The following is a 21,248-nucleotide window of genomic DNA, read 5'->3' as shown; positions in this document are numbered from 1 at the left end:
ATTAAGGGAGATACGTTAAAAAGTTTCCCATTATGATTGTGAAATTGTCCGTTTTATTTTTGCCTTATATATTTTGAAATCATATTCTTGGATACTCTCTCTTACACACACACATACAATTGTGATATCACATTAAGAAATGTCTCTATCTGTATTAATGCTTTTGCCTTAAACTCCACTTTATCTAATATTAGTATGGTTTTTTTTGGCTAGTATTTGCAGTGTATATCTCTTTCTATTCTTTAATTTTTGATCTTTCTGTGTCCCTTTTTAAATGTGTGTCTCCAGTACCCATTTCAAAGTTGGGTTCTATTTAATTTGGTGTTTATCCAATCTGACCATTTTAGTATTTCAATTAGAGAATTTCATTCTTTTGCATTTAAAGGAATTACTGATATAGTTGGGTTTATACCAACTATGTTCCCGTTTTCGTTTTTTTTTTCTTCTTAACCATGTTTTATTTCTTTCCCCTTTCTTTTTGCCTTCTTTTGGGTTTTCCAGTTTTTATAACAGTATCATTTTCTTTCCCTCTGATAACTTGTTAGACATTCTTTGTGCATGTGATTACTCTAAATTAAAAGATCTATCTCTGATTATAGTTTAATATAAATTATTACTTGTACCATTTTCCCTATAATGTGAAAACTTTAGACGACCTGGATTCCACTGTCTCTTTCCCACCTTTGCTATATTATTATTGTCATGTATTTTAATTTGACATATATGTTAAATTCCACAAGACACTGATGTTTTGTATGTCAGTATCATTATACCTACCTCCGATTTTACTTTTTCCAGTATTCATTTCTTTCCTGTTTCCATATGGGATCATTTACCTTTCAACTAAAGAACTCCGTTTAGAATTTTGTTTAGTGTACATCTTCTGGTGACAAATACTTGCTTGATTTTGCTTTTCTGAAATGTTTTTATTTTGCCTTCATTTTTACAGGATATTTTTACTGGGAATAGAATTCTGCATGGGTATTTTCTTACAGCAATTTAAAGATGTCATTCCATTGTGTTCTGGATTCTATAATTTATTGAGAGGTCAGCTATTATTAGTCTGGTTTTTTTTTTTTTTTTTTGAGATGGAGTCTTGCTCTGCTACCCAGGCTGGAGTGTAGTAGTGTGATATCGGCTCACTGCAACCTCCTCCTCCCGGGTTCAAGCGATTCTCCTGCCTCAGCCTCCTGAATAGCTGGGATTACAGGTGCCTGCCACCACACCCGGCTAATTTTTGTATTTTTAATAGAGAAGGGGTTTCACCATATTGGCCAGGCTGGTCTCAAACTCCTGACCTCGTGATCCACCCGTCTTGGCCTCCCAAAGTGCTGGGCTTACAGATGTGAGCCACCGCGCCTGGCCTTATTAGTCTTACTTCTTTTTTAAAAGTAATATGCTTATTTTCTCTGACTACTTTTAAGATTATCTTTTTTATTTTTAGCAGTTTTACGACGGTGTTACAAGGTGTAGTTTTCTTTGTCTTTATCCTGCTTGAGGTTCACAGAGCTTCTTGAATCTGTGGGTTGATATATTTTCATCAGTTCTAGAAAATCTCAGCCATTATTTTATGGAATATTGCTTCTGCCCCATTCTATTTCTCCCCTTTAGGGCCCCAGTATAAAAAATATATATTTGATCTTTTGACTGTATCCAACATGTTTTCAAACCTATTTTCTGTGTTTTCCTTTTTTCCCCTCTTTGTCCTTCTGTGCATCAGTTTTGTATTGACCTTTTTTCCAGTTCATTAATCCTATCTCCTGCTTTTTCAATATGCTTTTAAACCCATCAACTCCATTTCAGACATTGTGGTTAATTCCAGGTTTATTTTTCAGTTCTAAGTTACCATTTGATTTTTTAAACATATTTTAGTTTTTTGTTGAGTTCCTAAATTGTTTTTTTTCCATATTTTTCTCTAGTTTTTGAAGTTCTTAATCACAGTTATTTAAGTCTTTGCTAACTCTAGTATCTGAGTTACCTGTGGGTCTGTTTTTATTGAATGCCAGACATTGTGCAAAAACTGTGAAGACTCATGATGTTTTCTTCCACCAGAGAGGTTACATCGTATGCTCTGCTAGTCAAATAGAGTGTGAAGATGACCACCTTAATGCATTCAGGGCCTGTGCTTAGTTGAGGCTGGCTTGCAGGTTTATTAGACCCAAACTGTGTCTAGTTTATCTTTGTTCATAGTGCATAACCCTCTTCAACTGTCTTTGTTTCTCAGCACAGACAGGCTATAGGAAATTCCACCTTGCTTTTCAGTATTTTTGATTCACAGTTTTAGCCTATTGCTCCTGGGAGATTCAGACTTTGGCAAACATCTTGAGCAAGAAACCCGCTGTCTCTAAAGCCCTTCAAATCTGTAATTATGTTACATTTGCTGTATGCAACCACCAAACTACTACTGGTTCTTCTGTCATGAACAGTCATAAGGGATCAAGCTTAAATCCTGAGCCTTTAGCCACATCCAAATCAACAAGTGCTGTAGGAAGAAGAGAGGATGTAAATCATTGGTGTTAGTTTAGTTCACAACTTCAGTCTTTTTGCTTCTAGGCTGTTCTTTGGGGTCTCCTTCCTCTGTCAGGCTGTTGTCTTCTCAATACTAAGAGAAGAAAATTACACTATATTTTTTTCAGAAATTTAGCTCTTTAGCCTCCTGCCCAACAAAACTAAAACTTTGGCTCTTACTTGAGGAGGAAACTAGTTGTATGTTGAGGTTCCTTAAGTCTCTAGTTTGTCACTCCAGCTCTGTGCAACCACAAAAAACTCTGTTTGTCCTTCAGCAGTGCTTCTCTGCCTGCATAAAGCCCAAATTCTCAGCCTCTAACCTGTACTCCAGGAGAAAAAATGACCACAGATACTCAGCTCACCTCTGAAAGTCTCATGACTTCTGCAGCTCTCTCACACTTTCTCAATTATAAGTTTTTATTTTATTCAGCTCTTCTGATTCTCAGTGGAATTTCTTGAAGCAGAAATCTCTACCTCTTCATTTTTTGATGGTACTACCACAACATCCTATCTTTTCCCTACCGTCAAGTCCATCATCCACAGAAGTGTGAAAGTATTCCAACCCCAAATCTGATCTTGTGGGTTATCAGCTTTAAAATTTTTAAATAGTTGCCCACAGCCTCAGCAGTGGTTTTGCAGGGGGACCTACGGAAAAAAGAAGGGAGATGCTAATGGTTTAGCCTTTGGACCCTAACTTTAACTTGGACCCACTTATAACTTCAAACAGTGAAGCTCATTTTTATCTGATATGTATATCAGGACCCTTTGGGTTCTCAGGTTCTTTCCCCTTGTTTAAATCATGAACCAACAGAATAAAGTATCAAGTCCTCAAGACTCTTGTGGTAAATTTTAGCTTGCATCTCCAGTCTCATCTGCCATTCCCGACTCCCACCAAACTGCCTGCAGTTCTCATTGGATCCCAACCTCTCCCCACTTCCAGTATAGAATGGTGCTTCTCATTCTCAGATTTTGGTCAAATTGTTCATTCTGCTTAAAATGCCCTCTTTCCCTATCTTTTAAATCTCTGATTTTTATGTCACTCCTTTTCTTAGCTGTTAAGGAAATAATAGTTCTCATCAATGTTACCATGATTCCCAGTGTGCATCTTTATGCTTGCTGGGATCTACAGTGTCTGGCACACAAGTACTTAAATAGTTGTTCACTAAACGAATGAGAGAACTAGGCTTTGGAAGATACTTAGGGTTCTAATTGGCATATTTACATAGGGAAGACATTAATGAAAACAGGAGAATCCAAACAAAGGTAATAAAGTAGAAATAAGTGAGAATGGCATTGGCAGTCCATGTGCAATGAATGAGAGAAAAGATTAGGTGGAGAACATAGATCTGCTGGATATGAAATCTTGGTTTGATAGCAAGTAAGAAGTGTGTAAGTTTTTAACCAGCCAAATGATATAATGAAAGCATTTGCTTGGGGATATTCACTTAGCAGAGTATGCAGTTGGAATTGGAATAGTCTATCAAGGTAGAATCCTTAAAGTCATTCTTGTGTTCTATGTACTTAACCAGTCAATGGAATCTTGCCCATTATTCTTAGGCCTTTGGAGTATGAGCCATGGCACCATGTTACTTCAGAATCTCAGACCCTCTTTCTTGGATTACAGCAACAGTTTCCTCACACCCATCATTCTCTGTGCTCCTACTAAAGGGATTTTTATAAAAACAAGTTAATTGTGCCTGTAACCTGCATAAAAAGTTGTTTAGCTATATTTTCCTAACACACTTAACAAATTATACATAGTCCTTTACAACCCAACCCCACTCAAATTTAAAGAGGTTTGTTTCATACCACTCCTTTTCACATATATTTTGTTTTCATATGTATACCATGCCCTCATAAATATCTGTGACTTGCACATACCGTTTTCCTTTTCTGGAAGGCATCTCAACCTTTCCCCACTTGAAAAAACAGTTCAAATGTCACCTACTCTATGAAGCCATCCCCTACTTTCCCAGGTAAATTTAAATGGATGATCGGGCCTTAATCGTATTTGTATGTATTATTTATTTATTTTATGGAGATGGGGGTCTCACTGTGTTGCTTAGGCTGGTCTCGAACTCGTGGGCTCAAGTGATCCTTCCCAGTGAGCCACTGCACCCAACCATATGTATTTTTAGAACTTAGCACAGTGTCTGGCACAGTATTGGCCTCTCCTAGGAACTGAGTTTTTAAAAAATAATCACTAAAAGATGAATATTGCTATTGTGTTTTACAAGAAGACTAAGATAATATATAAGTTAAAAAATGAGTACCGCCCATGCACTCCTGCAATACTCAGATACAATCACTATTAAACCAAATTTTGTGTACTATTCTGCACTCTTACTTATGCATGCACACTCATGCATATGTGTATGTGTAGTTCTTTAAATTCAAACCTATGTTTTTGGGTGACTGAATACTTATTAAGAGAAAGGGTCTTGCTATGTTGTCCAAGCTAGATTCAAACTTTTGGGCTCAAGCAATCCTCCTGCTTCAGCCTCCCAAGTAACTGGGAATACAGGCATGTGCCACTGCCCTGGCTTAAGATATTATTTTAGTAAGCCACTCAGTTAAATAAGAAGGTATTTATGGGGACTGGAAATAATAGAATGTGAGCAGGTGTTTAAGAAAACTACAGCTTCATGACTGATTTACCTATCCTGTATCTACATAGAGTCATATATAACTTCAAAGCTGCAAACTGTGGATTCAGAGGTGGCAATTTTTGTTATTAACATGCTAACAAGGAAGATATCCTTCCTATTATTTATACAGTTTTCATAGCTGTACAGTAGAAATCATAGCACCTTAGAGGATTTATGAAAGGATTAGTGATAATGTATGTAAAATACTTGGCATGTAGTTTAGCAATAAATTATAATTATTACCATTTGTATTGATCAGGTACTTTACCATGATATGAGGGCAGACACATTATATTGTCTTATTAACAGCATTATTCCTTCAATACAATCATTCTGGATTTCTTCCAATCTTTAAGTTAGCTTTCTGTAATATGAAGTCAGCTTTCAGTAACATCCAGTAATATGAATTGGGGTATTATACATTTGCATAAAATTATAGCTGTTCTTTTTGCTTGTTCTACCTCCTGCTGACTCATAGAATCGGCTTTAAAATAGACAAGCTACATTTATTTTTTGTAATCCTGCTACAGCAATGGCTTAAAATAATTCTGATATGCCCTTAATAATTAAGGCTGCATGCAGACTTTGTTCTAATTGAGAAATATTTCACAGATAATAATAATTTCGGGTAGCTGCGAACTATTAACATGCAACAGGTCTTTCTTCTAATTTCTCTATTTCTCTTTCCCTTCCTTCTTTTTGTATATTGATTTTAAAGGCAAACTCCAGTGGCATGAAAACAGACTCTGTCAATAAAAATGGTTTGAAAGAAAAAATTATACAAGTAGTTTTCCATACATAATTTATTAAAATCTTGATTCACAGAAAAAATAAGCTAGGAGATATTCAAGGTGTAAATTTTTTTCTCATTGCTGCAATGCACTGTTATACTTTTATTCCTTTTGTGTCTTTATGCTTTGTTCCCCCAATCACAGTGTAAGCTCTTTGGGGCAGGATCAATGTCTTATGCTTTTTGTGCCCCTTTCAAGTGCTTATCACAGTGCTATGTAATTGCTTATGAGGAAATTGTCTTTAAATGTGGTGTCCATAGTATGATCTTATTTCCAGAGATATTTTACTTAGAAGTTCAGAATCACATCTATTTATCCTGCTAAAACCTATTAGGTAATTGCTCCTGTTGTAGCTAAATTATTTATCTATTATAATTACAAAAGCCAAGACTGCTTTCTCTTAGCAACATTTTTTCTTCATTTGAGTGATATCTGTGCATCTAACTCCATTATTCAGCAGGGAATTATCCAGGTTTCTGGCTGCTCCTGCTGTTTATTGGCACTACCTTCTGCTTTACCAATGTGCAAGTATCAATGAACCATAATCATTACTTTCATGTATATGTATATTTCAGAATTTTACATGGTTTCCATCTCCACACACTGGCAAATGTGTCCTATTGGCAAATGACACTTCTAACAGGTAGTTGTTCTATGGGGCTAAATTTATATATAAGTAATTCGTGCAGATGGTAATCTTTTCACACTATTCATCTCTCTCTATGTATCTATATGTCTGTCTCTCTGTCATCTATCTATCTATCTATCTGTCTGTCTATCTGTCTGTCAGTTCACCCATCCGTTTGTCTCTTCATCTATCTATTATGCTCAGTGTACTGTGCTAGGTACAATAGGGGATAAAAGAAGGCATAAGATTTAGGCTTTTCCTAATATAACTTACCATCTATTGAGGAAAAAAATATGTATACAGAGAGAAAAAGATCAGAAACCAAAGTGGTACATGATGTCACAAGTAAGTGATGTGAGCTCACACACTATAGATGATCCAATAAAGATATTTTGGGCTGGAATGATGTGGCATGTTCACTGAGTCTGAGTGATCTGATACAAATGAAAAGCACAGGACAATGAATTGCAATTTTTACCTACACAACTTACTGTTGGGAACCTTATGAGTTGGGCTTTCTGAACTTCATTTTTCTCCTCTGGAAACTGGGAATAATGATCATGACAATACCTTCTCTACCTTTTTCTTTGCTATTTGAATCATACAGTCAAATAAAGTTATTCAAAAACTTCTGAAAATATTAAAGTGCAATCCAACTTCAGGGTGTGTTCTTTTAATTTTTCATCAACTACCACAATGTTTCTGCTCAAATATTACTAATTTAAGAAATATTAAAAGTTCAACAGGAAGAGAGGAGCAATGCTGGTTATGTAATATGTGTGTTTGCATGTTAATAGGAAAAGAAAAATTTGTCAGTAGCATGAAATCTGCCAATGGTGGGAGTATTTACATCATAGAACTCAGCAAACACCACAAATTGGGGCTTTCTTTTTTGGAGAGCTATTTACCAGCATATTACTGGCCTGAACAAAAGCAACAGCAATGGGACTAGAGAGGAGGGAATACATACTAGAGGGATGAATGAGGTAGAATCAGCAATACTCATCATCAGTTGGTTAATGGCAGGTGGAGTGTCAATGGGGAGATTCTAAAATGATTTATCAAGTTACTGATTCAGATGATTAAAGAGGAAAACTTGTGCCTCTTACCAAGAGAAGGACTTCAAGATGGGTGAAAGATAGTGAATTTTGTTCAGGGAATGTTGAAATTGAAGTACTTGTGGGACATGATGGTGACAATGTACAGAAGACAGTAGTTATGTGAATATGGAACTCAAAAGGTGAGGACTGGATTCAATATGGCAGTCATGAGGCTATAACTAATGGCTGAAGTCATGGGACTAGATGAACTTTACAACAAAGGGACCCTGGGAAAGGCTGCAGTAAGTCTTCATGTTTTATAAAGTAATTATAAACCATGTCTTTTTGTTAAAAGACAGTTTTAGTGGATAAAGTTGTTTCTTTGTAAATTCTGCTTTTAGAAGTAAAATTATCACTGCAATGTAAATGAGTTTTAAGGAAGATTGGTATCTGATGAAAAATGTTATGGATTTGATTTTTAAGGTCTTTACAGCAAGATTTATACAAATGAAAGTTGAAAACAACAAAAAATTTGTTTAATATCCAAAAGAAGTTTATGTCAAACATTTGAAAGAACAAAAACATTCTAGAACAAAGAGGGAAACAAATTACTTTAGAAATCAACTTAAATGTAACTTCTGTCTGAGCCCCATGTTGTAATTATTTGCTACTTTGCCTCACCTTCGGGGCTGGGGGCGGGGGTGGGCTGGGGCACAACACTGTGTCTTTTATCTATGTGTAGGGCATTGTACATAGTATATACTCAGGAAGAAAACCTGTTTATTCCATGCCAGAATGGGAGGTTTGAACAGATGACCTGGAAGGTCCCTTTCAACCCTGAGAGTCTATAAAAGGGAAGTGGTTATTACCGCTTAAAAGAAGTAGGCTTAGTCCTACTTCCAGAGAGCCAATGTTTTCATAGTTACAGAAACGTAATAGACTGTCAGCTCAATATGACACTGGTAAGAAGACTGTCGGCTCAATATGACACTGGTAAGAATTTTCTAACAATTACGGCTATCCAACAGAAGAAAGGCTGTCTCAGAAGGTGGTTAGCTCTGAAACAACTGGTATTTAAGGGCTGGAAGGACTCTTAGATATCTTTAGGTCTTCCTAATCTTTTTCATGCCATTGCCTATACAGAAAATGGTATTTCTATAACACAAATAAAAAAATTATACAGCAATTTTTGACGCATCAATGTCTCAAGGCATACTTGACACACGTTCTCAGGGCTTTGGTTGGGAAAACTGATTTAGTCTAACATCCTCGTTTGCGGAGGGGGAAACTGAATCTTTAACGAGGGAATGCAATATTCCCAAGTCAAGACGTTAATACTGGAACTAGAACTGAGACTAGCGACTGTGGACAACTAGCCAGTTTCCTCTGCTCAAATTAAGCAAGCTGGAGGCCAGACTGGTAGAATAGTCTAAAGCTGTATTACTTTAAATGTGGTCTCAAGACCACCGACATTAGAACTTGTTAAATTCTGGGGAACTCGCTAAAATGAAGATTAATGGGCCCCACATAGACACACGGAATTAAGCTCTGCGGTAAGGCCTTGGAATCTGCATTTCTAAGTTTGCGAATCCCCGCTTCTCCCGGTACTATTTCTGAACTCCGAGCTCCAGCCCTGGCTTGAACTGAGACGCTCCGCTGGGCGCGCAGCACCCGCCGATCGGACCTCGGGGTCCTGGATGCGGGACTGTCTGTTACGTACAGCCCTTGTGACCGTCACGGGCGGACACCGGCCAACGCCGGGTCGGGGTGAGGCCGCCGCCGCGGTCCCTCCATCACCCTCCTGGCCCGGCAGAGGAACCCACTGCTCCGGGCGGCCGGGGCCAGAGGCGGCTCAGCAGCTCCGCCTCGAGGCCAGAGCCCTCGGCCGGCTAGCAGATTGCGGTTTCCCTTCATCTCCGCGGCTCCTATTCCTCCCACGCAGGGCCGCCCACCGGGGGACGCTCTCCCGCGCCTGCGCCAATTCCGCCCTGCCCCGCCCCCATCTACCGACCGGATGTTAGCAGATTTCCCATAGTGCCTCGCTAGTGGCGGGCATGATAACACACGCCGTAGGGTCGCAAGCGGTTCCAGTTGTGATTGCTGGAGTTGTGTATTGCCAGGAGGCTCTCCGAGATTGGGGTCGGGTCACTGCCTCATCCGCCGGAGCGATGGCGTTTCTCCGAAGCATGTGGGGCGTGCTGAGTGCCCTGGGAAGGTCTGGAGCAGAGCTGTGCACCGGCTGTGGAAGTCGACTGCGCTCCCCCTTCAGGTAGGCCCGCCCGCCTGTGCCCTAGGGGCAGCAGGGCCCAGGACGTCCGGGGGCTGGAATGTAGACCCTATCCTTCACTTTCTGCCCCTCCTAGGAGTTCAGAGTCGCCTTGGTTTTTTGATTCAGACCTCGACCTTGCCAAGGGGACGGTGGCTTTGAGACCAGGCATTTATTTACTCTCTTAATACCCCGTACCTTGCTTCTTGCTACCCTCCACTCCCTTCTCCCACCCCTCCTCACTGTCCAGCTTTGGATCCTTTCCGCCTCCTCTGCGAATTCGCGCCGAGTTTCCGGCCATCATCTAGGCATTGAGGAGGCGGGGCCCAGGAGCTGGAGTATAGACGCTTTCCTTCACTCCCAGCACTTCCTAGGAGGTAAGGGCTTTGAGACTTCAGTCCTGCAGACGCTCCCCCTCCGTTTAGGACAGGGTTTTAATAAGTCTCTAGCATTCTTGTTGAAGGCGTTGGATACATAGTATCTTGATGACATCTCTTATTTGGGATCTGTGTTCATATACATGTGAATATTGACAGTTAAACATCTGACACTGGTTATTTTCTTTTTATTTATATGTAGTTTTGTGTATTTACCGAGGTGGTTTTCATCTGTCTTGGCAAGTTGTCCAAAGAAACCTATAAGTTCTTACCTTCGATTTTCTAAAGAACAACTACCCATATTTAAAGCTCAGAACCCAGGTAAGGAGTTTTGGGGCATATACCCTTTTCTCATGTAATAAAAATGCCATTAAGCAGTTAAATAGCAATGTTGAATTGCAGTACTAAAGCATTCAGTGACTGCAGGAACAATCATTTGATGTCTGTAAAATAGGAAGTTCTATTTTATACCAAATGGAAATGCTTTAAATATAAATGAGAACTAATAAACGGTATTTTAAAAATAACGTATAGTGTAGAAAGCACCCTAGGAAGAGGATAAAAAAGCTGAATTTGGGGCCTTGTTGCCTTTGGTCTAGAGGACCACTGATGAATTATTTTCTCTTGCCTAGCTCCTCCTTTTTCTGGCTCAGGGAATTGTTAATAAAATTGCAGCTTCTGTGGAAGCATCCATAAACTGTAAGTTCTGTAGAGCTGTAAAGTTCTATGCAATTTACTGCTAATTTCAAGAGCTTTCAAGATAAGAAAGGATAAACCTTTTCATCATAGGAGTTCAGAGCCACTCTGGTTCTTTGATTCAGACCTCGACCTTGCCAAGGGGTTGGTGGGTTGTAAAGGATAAATCCTTTCTTGTCTTGGGTTCCTGCAAAAACATTTCCAGGTAGGATGTTTGTTGACTCTCTAGAAAGCCTCTCGGCGAGAATAAAAAATGCTCACATTAGGCTGGGTGAGGTGGTTCACACCTGTAATCCCAGCACTTTGGGAGGTCGAGATGGGTGGATTGCTTGAGCCCAGGAGTTCAAGAACAGCCTGGGAAACATGGAAATCCTGTCTCTATCAAAAATACGAAAATGAGGTGGGCATGGGGGCTCAGTGCCTGTAGTCCCAGCTACTTGGGAGGCTGTGGTGAGAGGATCACTGGATCCCAGGAAGTTGAGGCTGCAGTGAGCCATGACTGCTCCACTGCACTCCAGCCTGGGTGACAGAGTGAGACCCTGTCTCAAAAAACAATAATAATTTAAAAAAAAAAAAGCTCACATTATAGGTAAGGAGTTAGTTTCAGAGACATGCTTAAGTACCCACATCTTTTAAATGTAAGAGTTAGTACTAACAGGTATTTTAAAAAATCAGTTAATTGCACGCCATCATTCCGGTTAAGATGAAGAAGGAGGTGGAGAATAACAGATTGAATTTCGAATACCTTGTTTCCAAATGATATTTCTGTTATTGAAATACGAGGCTGTGTTATATGAATCGAGAATGTATTTTGTTGTTAGCTTTTATAAATTTAGTAATTTCTCAAAGACTTGAAGAAGTGTTTTGCTTGAAATATGGAAGGGAAGTAAAAAACTTGAAGCAATTGATCATCCAGCTTCTTAAACTAGTAATCAGCCTGGTGCGGTGGCTCACGCCTGTAATCCCAGCACTTTGGGAGACTGAGGCAGGTGGATTGCTTGAACTCAGGAGTTTGAGGCCAGCCTGGGCAACATAGCGAAACCCCATCTCTACAAAAAATACTAAAATTAGCTGGACATGATGGCGCTTACCTGTAGTCCCAGCTACTCGGGAGGCTGAGGCAGGAGAATCACTTGAGCACAGGAGGTGGAGGTTGCATTAGGCCAAGATTGTGCCACCGCACTCCAGCCTGGGTGACGGCCTGGGTGACGGACCCTGTCTCAAAAAAAAAAAAAAAAAAAAAAAATCCTAGTAATCAAACTGTTGACTGTTTCTGGTGGTATATGATATACTCCTTAGTTGTTAACAGATTTTTGATAATGTTGGATAAATTACTTACATTTAAATTAGTTGGATAAAGGAAAGTTAAATCATTATATTAAGTTATGTGTGGTATGGATTGTGCTTTCCTGGATATCTTTAGAAATTAAACCTGAGATGTAAAATTGTGGCATCTTTTTTCTTTTTATTTCATTCCATAGATGCAAAAACTACGGAACTAATTAGAAGAATTGCCCAGCGTTGGAGGGAACTTCCTGATTCAAAGAAAAAAGTAAGCACATAAGTTTTCAACATTGCTGACCAGTTATTCTGCAGTTAGGAGCAATTGTCATGTCCTTTAAAGGACCAGATGGATCAGACTTTTTAAAAAATAATCTGTTATCTACAAAGAAACTTTATGTCTTCTCATCTGCATAAATAATGAAAATATGGATGTATGGGGTGGAGGTGAAGAAGTGGCAGCAGTTTGAAAATGGAAGCTGATTACTAAACTCTCACCTTGATTAGTATATATAAGGAAAATGTATGTTTTAATCCATGTACATCTCATCCCAGAGCACATTTTCCACCTGGTGATAAAATCTGTCTATCTGAAGTCATGCAGTTGCCTTTCCCTGGCATGTGCTATGTTGAATTTGCCAGCGATGGTTTGTTGACTTACTTGGGTTTTTTATTTATAGATATATCAAGATGCTTATAGGGCGGAGTGGCAGGTATATAAAGAAGAGATAAGCAGATTTAAAGAACAGCTAACTCCAAGTCAGATTATGTCTTTGGAAAAAGAAATCACGGACAAACATTTAAAAAGGAAAGCTATGGCAAAAAAAAAAGTGAGTATCATTGAAATACTTTTTTCTTATGGTAAAGAATTGAGATTTATATAACTATGAATATAGGTAGTTTTCTCTTACTAGGCAAATACAATATGGTAGAATGTCATCAGGTATTCTTCAGTTAGGCAGAAGTGGGATAGTTCTCTTCTGAAAAGTGAGATAGCCACTAGGACCACTTGCCATTGAGTCTGTTTGGAAATCCTTGTTGCTACTTGCAGATGTATCCACATTTAAGGTGTACAGTTAGTAGAACAGTAATGGAAACTACAGGAACAGAGTTATGAAACAGTCAAACCAGGAGTAGCAAGAATCTTTGCTTCTGAGTCTTCTTTAGAATAACGTATTAATTTGAATTATTCCGTAGATTATGGTGAGTTTGATATGGAATATTGCTGAGTAGACTGCATTAATTCATTAACACATCAGAAAAATGCCAGTTTATCTAATCAAGTGCCTTTAGGATGGAATTCTTTTTTTTTCTTCAAAGAAATAACTATTAAAAACCTCACATGGTTCAAAATTTGTAGTTCCCAGCTTAATGTATTAATTCACATAAATGTCATCATTTGAAAGTTATACATTTTTTTCATAGAGCCAGTATTAGTTGTGAGGTGGTCAGTTTGCTAGTCGTGTACCTACACTATTACAAAATGATCATCAGAGTTAAAACTATTTCTTTGAAATACTAGATTACAGCCTTGAATGTGAGATGCCAATACGTCTTTCCCTGACCCTAATGTTTTAAGCTGTCCTAGCACTAGGGTTGAGGACCCGCCCAGTTTCGAGACCATGATGCCGCTACTTTAGGATGGCTGATCTAATCAGTAAAAGGGAGCCAGAAAGATACTAAGAGTGAAAAATAGAGTGTCTACATAAGGATGGTGTTTGGAAGAATGATTACTAAAGTATATCCTCCCTCTTTCATTCTCCCTTCCTCCCTAATGCACCTAGCCCACTGTGCTAAGAGTAGAGAGGACCAGAAACAAGAATTGGACATTTATAAAGTTTCCCTTTTCATTCTCTCTTTCTTTTGTAATTGTTCTTGACTCCCAGTACCAACTAGTTCAGAGATCAAGTGAGAAGTGTGAGGACTAGGAAGTTACAAGTAAAACCCTCAGGAGAGAAATCCCTAGTGATAGCTCTAGAAACAAAGAGGGAAATAGTTAAGTTGTAAAGTGTTTGGAGTCTATAGTAGTTTCAATACTCAGTGACTGAGAGATTCAGGAAGAAGAAACTAAATCAGAGGAGCCCAACTTATAGTTATGAATAAAAGTTGAATTTGTTACTGATTATAGCCAAATTGCTATTAAGAGCCACAGAATTTTATAAATTACAGGTACTACTTACTATCCAAATTCAGAAACTTAAGTATGATAATGCAGTATCACTCTCTGAACTCAGAAATTAAACTGATAGTAAGGGATACTTGTATTCTTTTCCATAGTTTCATCCCTTTTGGTAACTAGTAAAACGAGTTTAACACAACTATGGAGCTTTAAAGGTGGAGACATTCAGGGAATGGAATGAGATGAAAGATTATTAAATAAGTAGTCCATTGTTCTTGGGTTGTGGTGGAAGCATGCAGTGATTTGGTCAATGGGACAGTAGTATCTTACAAGGAAGAACCTAAGATTGTTTTATTTTTTAAAAAGGTTTTGTACATATATATTCAGTTATTTAGTTCATGGAGACTATGAGAATAATAGGTAAAGGAAATGGTTTTATATGGAAAATAACTGGTGAAATCTAATATAATTTTCAAAACAGTGCTGTCAAAAAAATTCTGACCGCAAGATGTAATAATCACACTATATAAGAATCATAACATTCACTTTAAGGAATAATCTGTAATGCATAGTAGTGAATAAAGTTTCTGTGGGTAAAATTAAGTCTCATGGAGGTTAACACTATTTCTGACCCTCCAATTTTTTTAATTCAGGAGTTAACACTGCTTGGAAAACCAAAAAGACCTCGTTCAGCTTATAACGTTTATGTAGCTGAAAGATTCCAAGAAGTTCAGGGTGATTCACCACAGGTAAAGCTGAAATATATTTTTGTTTAATTTTTAAAATATTTAGACAGTAAAAGTCTAGAGTGCCATGTGTCAGGTAGTGAAGAAAAGTAGTGAATATCCAGACAGTAAACTCTTTTGATAAGGCCCTCTTTAAAGAAAAATCATTTTTCTTACCATATACAATCAATTTGGGTATGTAGTTGCCAACACATACATACATACATTGCCAACTTTTTAAATTTAAATACTTAACATTTTTTTTAATATGTAGGGATATTAAAGTTCTTCTGGAGGCTTTTCTGCTCCAGCAGTTCTTAACTGTTTTACAATCACTAGAAAGAATGAGAGTAGAGCTGCAATATTTTCTATGGGGAATTGATTGTAACCTATTGCTTCATTTATATCTTTTAATAACATTTTGGTTTTGCCCATAGGGATGTGTTATACATGTGAATGTCATCATATCAGTGTGTCAAAGAAAAAAGAAAGCTTGTTAATCCCTGCTGTGGCTTAGTCTTTCCTATTTTTTTGCTTCTTAGAAGCTCCAAATGAGCAATTGCTTTTTTTCCTGTACCATATGACATGGTAAGAGAAATGGATGTTTAGATCCTTAACCCATGTTAATCTAAGATGAAGTTTTTGGCACTCTGCCTTTGGGATTATTATATCTGTAGTTCACTTTACAAATTCTGTTTCCATATCCCTAAATAACATTTTTATATTGTTGCTTCTTGATTTTTTTTCAACTTTAATCATTGTTTATCTTATGCTTTAAGCATTACCTACCACCGTTTAAGCTAGACATTTAACTGTCATCCCACTGTTGTCATGTTTCGATTCCCCTACCTCCCAATATAGTTAAAATTTTGGTTAGCTCGGTATTGTGTGTTTATATTAGGTTGGTGCAAAAGTAATTGTGGTCTTTGCCATTAAAAGTAATGGCAAACACAGCAGTTACTTTTGTACCAACCTAATAGTATTATGATTATGATTATGTAAGCTGTATTCACAGCTGAGCTGTGTCATATGCTATGATTATTTTTTCTTTCTTATGAAACTTATTTTCCCTGAAGTTGCTTATGTCTGTTTGTTCACTTAGGTTTTTTGTTTTTGTTTTTGTTTTTTGTACTTACCTATAATTCACCCTCAAACTCCTCGGTATTCACCAGCTTTTAGTAAATTTAGGATGTATTTTTCTTTCAGTTTAACTCTGAAAACTGGGGTTTGTTCCAGTGACTGTTGCCTTCTAATCCTAGTATACGGCTAACATCTTGAGATCTCCTTCATTATCCTTGTGCTGCTGCTTTTGCTTCTGTTTACTTTTTTGGTTTACTCTGATTCTTGTGTAGCATCTTTCTCAGTAAGGGTGCATGGGAGATTAAATTTTTGATTTTTGCGTGTCTGAAAATGTCTGTATCCTCACATTCACTTGTTAGACTGGGCATAGAATTCTAGTTTGGAAAACATATTTCTTCAAAATGTAAAAATTCCTTTTCTTCTACCTTATTGTACTGCTTTTGAGAAATCTAAAACTGTTTTGATTATTGGTCCTTTAAATGTGATCTGGTGCTTTTTTTCCTCCCCTTTAGAACTCCTGCTACTTGTATATGCATCTTCTGAGCTGGTCCTCTAATTTTCTTATTTTTTCCATACTGCTTTCCTTTAGCCTTCTTTCCTTTTTTTTTTTTGTTTTGTTTTTCCTGAACTGCTGGATACATTTTAACTTAATCTCTGTGCTTTTAGCATGGTACCATTTCCCTCAACTGTACCTGTACCTGGTTTTCACAGAGTGACACTATTTTACTCTCTAGAGAGGATAAATGTCCTAAAATTTGCCACGGTAGAAATTTAACCTCTTTTTTTTTTTTTGAGACAGGCAGCCTGTTATACAGGCTGGACTGCAGTGGCACTATCTCAGCTCACTGCAGCCTCTGCCTTCCGGGCTCAAGCAATTTTCCCACCTCAGCCTCTTGAATAGCCAGGTCTACAGTCATGTGCCACCAAGCCTGGCTAATTTTTTGGGTATTTTGTAGAGACGGGGTCTCACCATATTACCCCAGGCTGGTCTTGAACTCCTGAGCTCAGGTGATCCACCCACCTCAGCCTCTCAAAGTGCTGGGATTGCAGGTGTGAGCCACTGTGCCTGACTCAACCTCTTTTTATTTTTTTTTTTGAGTTGGAGTCTCACTCTGTGGCCCAGGCTGGAGTGCAGTGGCGTGATCTCGGCTCACTGCAACCTGCGCCTCCCGGGTTCAAGCGATTCTCCTGCCTCAGCCTGCCTAGTAGCTGGGACCACAGGCACGTGCCACCACACCTGGCTAATTTTTTATATTTTTAGTAGAGATGGGGTTTCACCATATTGGCCAGGCTGGTCTCGAACTCCTGACCTCATGATCTGCCTGCCTCAGCCTCCCAAAGTGCTGGGATTACAGGTGTGAGCCACCGCACCCGGCCCTCATCTCTTTTTAAACAGTCTTTCAGGCAATCTTGTGTTTAACCTTAGCTTCACCTGTTTTACACTTATCTGGTGCTGCCAATTCCTGAGATATTTGGGAATTCTGTATCGTAAATTAAGTTGCTTTTAGGTTTTCTCCACTGTCAGTTTAACAATTAGCTTTCTTTTGTCAATTAAGTCAGTTACCACTAATGCATCTGCTTTTCAGCTTCCAGAATTTTGTGTTGATAGTGCCCTCTTCTGTTGTCTTTGTTCATGTGGGTTTATCCTTTAAAAAGATTTCTTTGTTTAATGGGATTTTAGGGAGAGCAAAAGTAAACATCTTTGGCTGGGCACAGTGGCTCATGCCTGTAATCCTAACAATTTGGGAAGCGGGGTGGGAGGGTTGCTTGATTCCAGGAGTTCAAGAGCAGCCCTGGGCAACGTGGTGAGACCCCATCTTTACAAAAAAGTTTTTAAAAAAATTAACCAGGCATGATAATGCATACCTGTGGTCCCAGCTACTCCAGAAGTTGAGACAGGAGGATCACTTGAGCCCAGGAGGTCAGCGCTGCAGTGAGCTGTGATCATACCACTGCATTTCCACCTGAGTGACAGAGTGAGACCTTGTCTCAAAAAAAAAAAATTCTATCCCTTTAATTTTGTAAATGAAGAGCCAAGCCCAAGGGAGGTAAAGTGACCTTTTCCAGGTCATATAATTAAGTTCAACTAAATAGACTTACTGGACTTGTGCTGTATTGTTCTTATTACTGTATCTAAACACTGAAGCACAGATTTTCAAATAAAACCTAAAGCTACAGGGAAGGAATAAAAACAGACTTTGAAGTTAGTTTATGACAACACATAGATTATACCTGAATATTAATATTTCTGAATCAAAAATGTGTACCTTCATTCAATTCATTTTTGTAAATTGTAACAGTTTGATAGTTTTTGTTTAGAGAGAAAAGATGTTAAGAATTGATGAGGCTTTGCCTGTAATTCTTGGTATCTTGAGTTTTTGTTGGAATGAATAATAAAGGTCACTGAAGTCCCCATATCTACCTTAACTTGAACATATATTGTTTTACAGGAAAAGCTGAAGACTCTAAAGGAAAACTGGAAAAATCTGTCTGACTCTGAAAAGGAAGTGAGTATTATGGTTGTTAGTCTCAAGTGTCTACTTTAGGATATCTGTGAGAGAATGTATTAGGGCAAGGCTTGATTCATGTGAAGAGAACCTTGTATTAATAATAATACAAGTATTCTAAAATTATTTTCATATTCTCAGAACCAGTTTGGCATTTTTCTTTTGGTAGTTTTTGTCTGCAAATGAAATTGGTATTTGAAACCACAGCACTTGTAAGCCTGAGTGTCCACTGTATTTAGTGGCAGTGATACCCTGCTGCTGCCCCCTTCCTGCACCTCAAGATCTGAACTTGTAACAATTTCATTCAAAGAGATAACAGTCTATCTCTTACATTTTCCTCGTCTAACTTTTATCTCATGAAAATATTTCTTCTCCAGTCTGCCTTTATACATGTAGAATGGTAATGTAATTTCTAAAGTATATACAGAAGCATTCCAGAAATTAATTGCTATTTTAAATAATCATTTTAGCTCAAAAAATAAGTAAATCATTTTAACAATTATGCTTTTTCTCAGTTATATATTCAGTATGCTAAAGAGGATGAAACTCGTTATCATAATGAAATGAAGTCTTGGGAAGAACAAATGATTGAAGTTGGACGAAAGGATCTTCTACGTCGCACAATGAAGCAACGACGAAAATATGGTGCTGAGGAGTGTTAAAAGTAGAAGATTGAGATGTGTTCACAATGGATAGGCACAGGAAACCAGTTAGGTCTCAATACCTGAAGCTATTGTGAAATTAAGAAAGGATAAAATTGGTAAACCTTTTATATTTAGTATCTTTTTATTCAGCTCATGGACTTCTGCCAGTGTAATACTTGCTTTGGAAAACCCAGATAAAGGTTCATGCAAAATGTATTTTGTGTTTAGGAACTACTGAGGATCAGAGTAATCCATGCAAATGTGAATCATTTTACCTTTGACAAAGGTAAATCAGACTATGAGGTTTTTTTTTTATACAGGATGATGACTATGGAAAAAGTATTCTTGTTTCCTTATATTATGGAGGCAGGAGTTTCATTTTCAAAATTGTTACAAATTGTAGAAGCCACAGTGTTCTGTGATATAAGTGTGCGTTTTTCAAAAAGCAGGCAGAACTCATCTAGGTAAATTACAGTTCTTAGGTATAATTCACATTATATTCAGAGTTGATGGTTGTACATGTAAGTGATTGCTGGTTTTAGTTGCAACTTTGTATAAAAGGGACTGAGAAATTTATAAACTTTTTTCTTACTGTCTTTTTTTCTAAAGTAAAAACTTAGAAATTATGTGCCAGATTTATGCATATTATTTTATGTTGCATAGAATAAAATTTTTAATCTTTAATTTTACATTTCCCAAATATATTTTAAGACAAAACATTTGTTTTATAGCTTTTCCCTTTTTTTAAGTAAGGAATTTTATTTTTTTCTGAATTATTTTCTCTCATGTGAATATATTGATCCAGAAAGAAAACTTCTATTATGTGTGTTTTAAAATGAGAAATCTAAAAAACGAAAAGTCTCCAAAGTCTCTGGAATTTGAAACACTTTGCATAACATATAAAAGCCTGTTTAAGAGACAGCCAGCTATGGCCTGTGGGTCAAATCCAGCCTGCTGCCTGCTTTTTATGGCCTGTGAGCTAGGAATTGTGTTTATAATTTTAAATGTTTTTTTAAAAGACTTTTATGATACGTGAAAATTAACATGAGTATTTAGTGTTCATAAATAAAGTTTGTTGAAACACAACCAAGATCATTCTTTTACTTGTCTATGGCTGCTTTTCTGTGGCAGAGAAGCTGCCACAGAAACTATAGCCCACAAAGCCTGATATTTACTGTCTGTTTACAGAAAAAATTTATCAACCCATGGTCTATAGTATAGTGTGATATGACTACTGTTCCAATGTATTGAAGTGTTGGGATAGTTTTTTCAAATGTTTTCAGATGTTCTTGTTTTAGAATCATTGTCACCTTTAAGAGGAAAAAGGTCATCACTAGATAAGCTAAACAAATTGTTGCTTCTCAGTGTTAGCAAGGAAAATAATCTAGTTTCAAATTACATTGCAGTATAATGAAAAAGATCCATATACTGTGGAATGATATTCTTTTAAAATTATTTGCTATGGCTTAGTAAAAATGTACTTTTTCCAGTAGCACATATCACAAAAACCTCACTGTAATTGAAAGCCATCTTTCTGTAGTATTTGTTTATCCTTTTAGGAGAGTCAAGCAAAGGTTTTCACCACCTGTTTGAGCAGAATAATTCTCATCAGTTCACAGGTATAGGATAACTCAATTTATATCCACTTTATGCAAAATATTTAGAAATTGTAGATTCTAGATCTCCAGAAAGACTTTGAAGACTTTGATGTCACAAAAAGATGACTTGTTATACGCTAAGCTTGACAAAGGTAGGAACGGAAGAGAAAAATAGTAGCTTATGAGGAAAGATGAGGCTCTAAATATATAAAGTTGGATATTTTAAAATAACTTTTCCCTGTGGGTGCTTCTTGCTCTGGGTGCAGACAGGACAGTGTTGGTCATTGGTGAAATAGATAGGATGGGTTTGAGGCCAGAGCACTCTGGGAGTAGGGGGAAA

At 37.6% G+C, this 21,248-nt stretch overlaps 1 protein-coding gene across 1 annotated transcript; it reads left to right on the top strand.

Annotated features, from left to right (window-relative positions):
* Positions 1-1,930: 1,930 nt before the first annotated feature.
* On the top strand, positions 1,931-20,396 carry TFAM (transcription factor A, mitochondrial). The gene is made up of 7 exons (XM_054503423.2): positions 1,931-9,884; positions 10,461-10,579; positions 12,436-12,506; positions 12,916-13,065; positions 15,008-15,103; positions 18,610-18,666; positions 19,182-20,396. Exons 1-7 carry the CDS (start codon positions 9,670-9,672, stop codon positions 19,326-19,328), a joined length of 855 nt encoding a protein of 284 aa, XP_054359398.1. The 5' UTR covers positions 1,931-9,669; the 3' UTR covers positions 19,329-20,396.
* Positions 20,397-21,248: the final 852 nt, after the last annotated feature.

This window comes from Pongo pygmaeus, chromosome 8 (assembly GCF_028885625.2).
Source record: "Pongo pygmaeus isolate AG05252 chromosome 8, NHGRI_mPonPyg2-v2.0_pri, whole genome shotgun sequence".
NCBI classification, from domain to species: Eukaryota; Metazoa; Chordata; class Mammalia; order Primates; family Hominidae; genus Pongo; species Pongo pygmaeus.
Note: the sequence above shows the minus strand (reverse complement) of the source record. Positions and strands in the feature narration are given on the sequence as shown.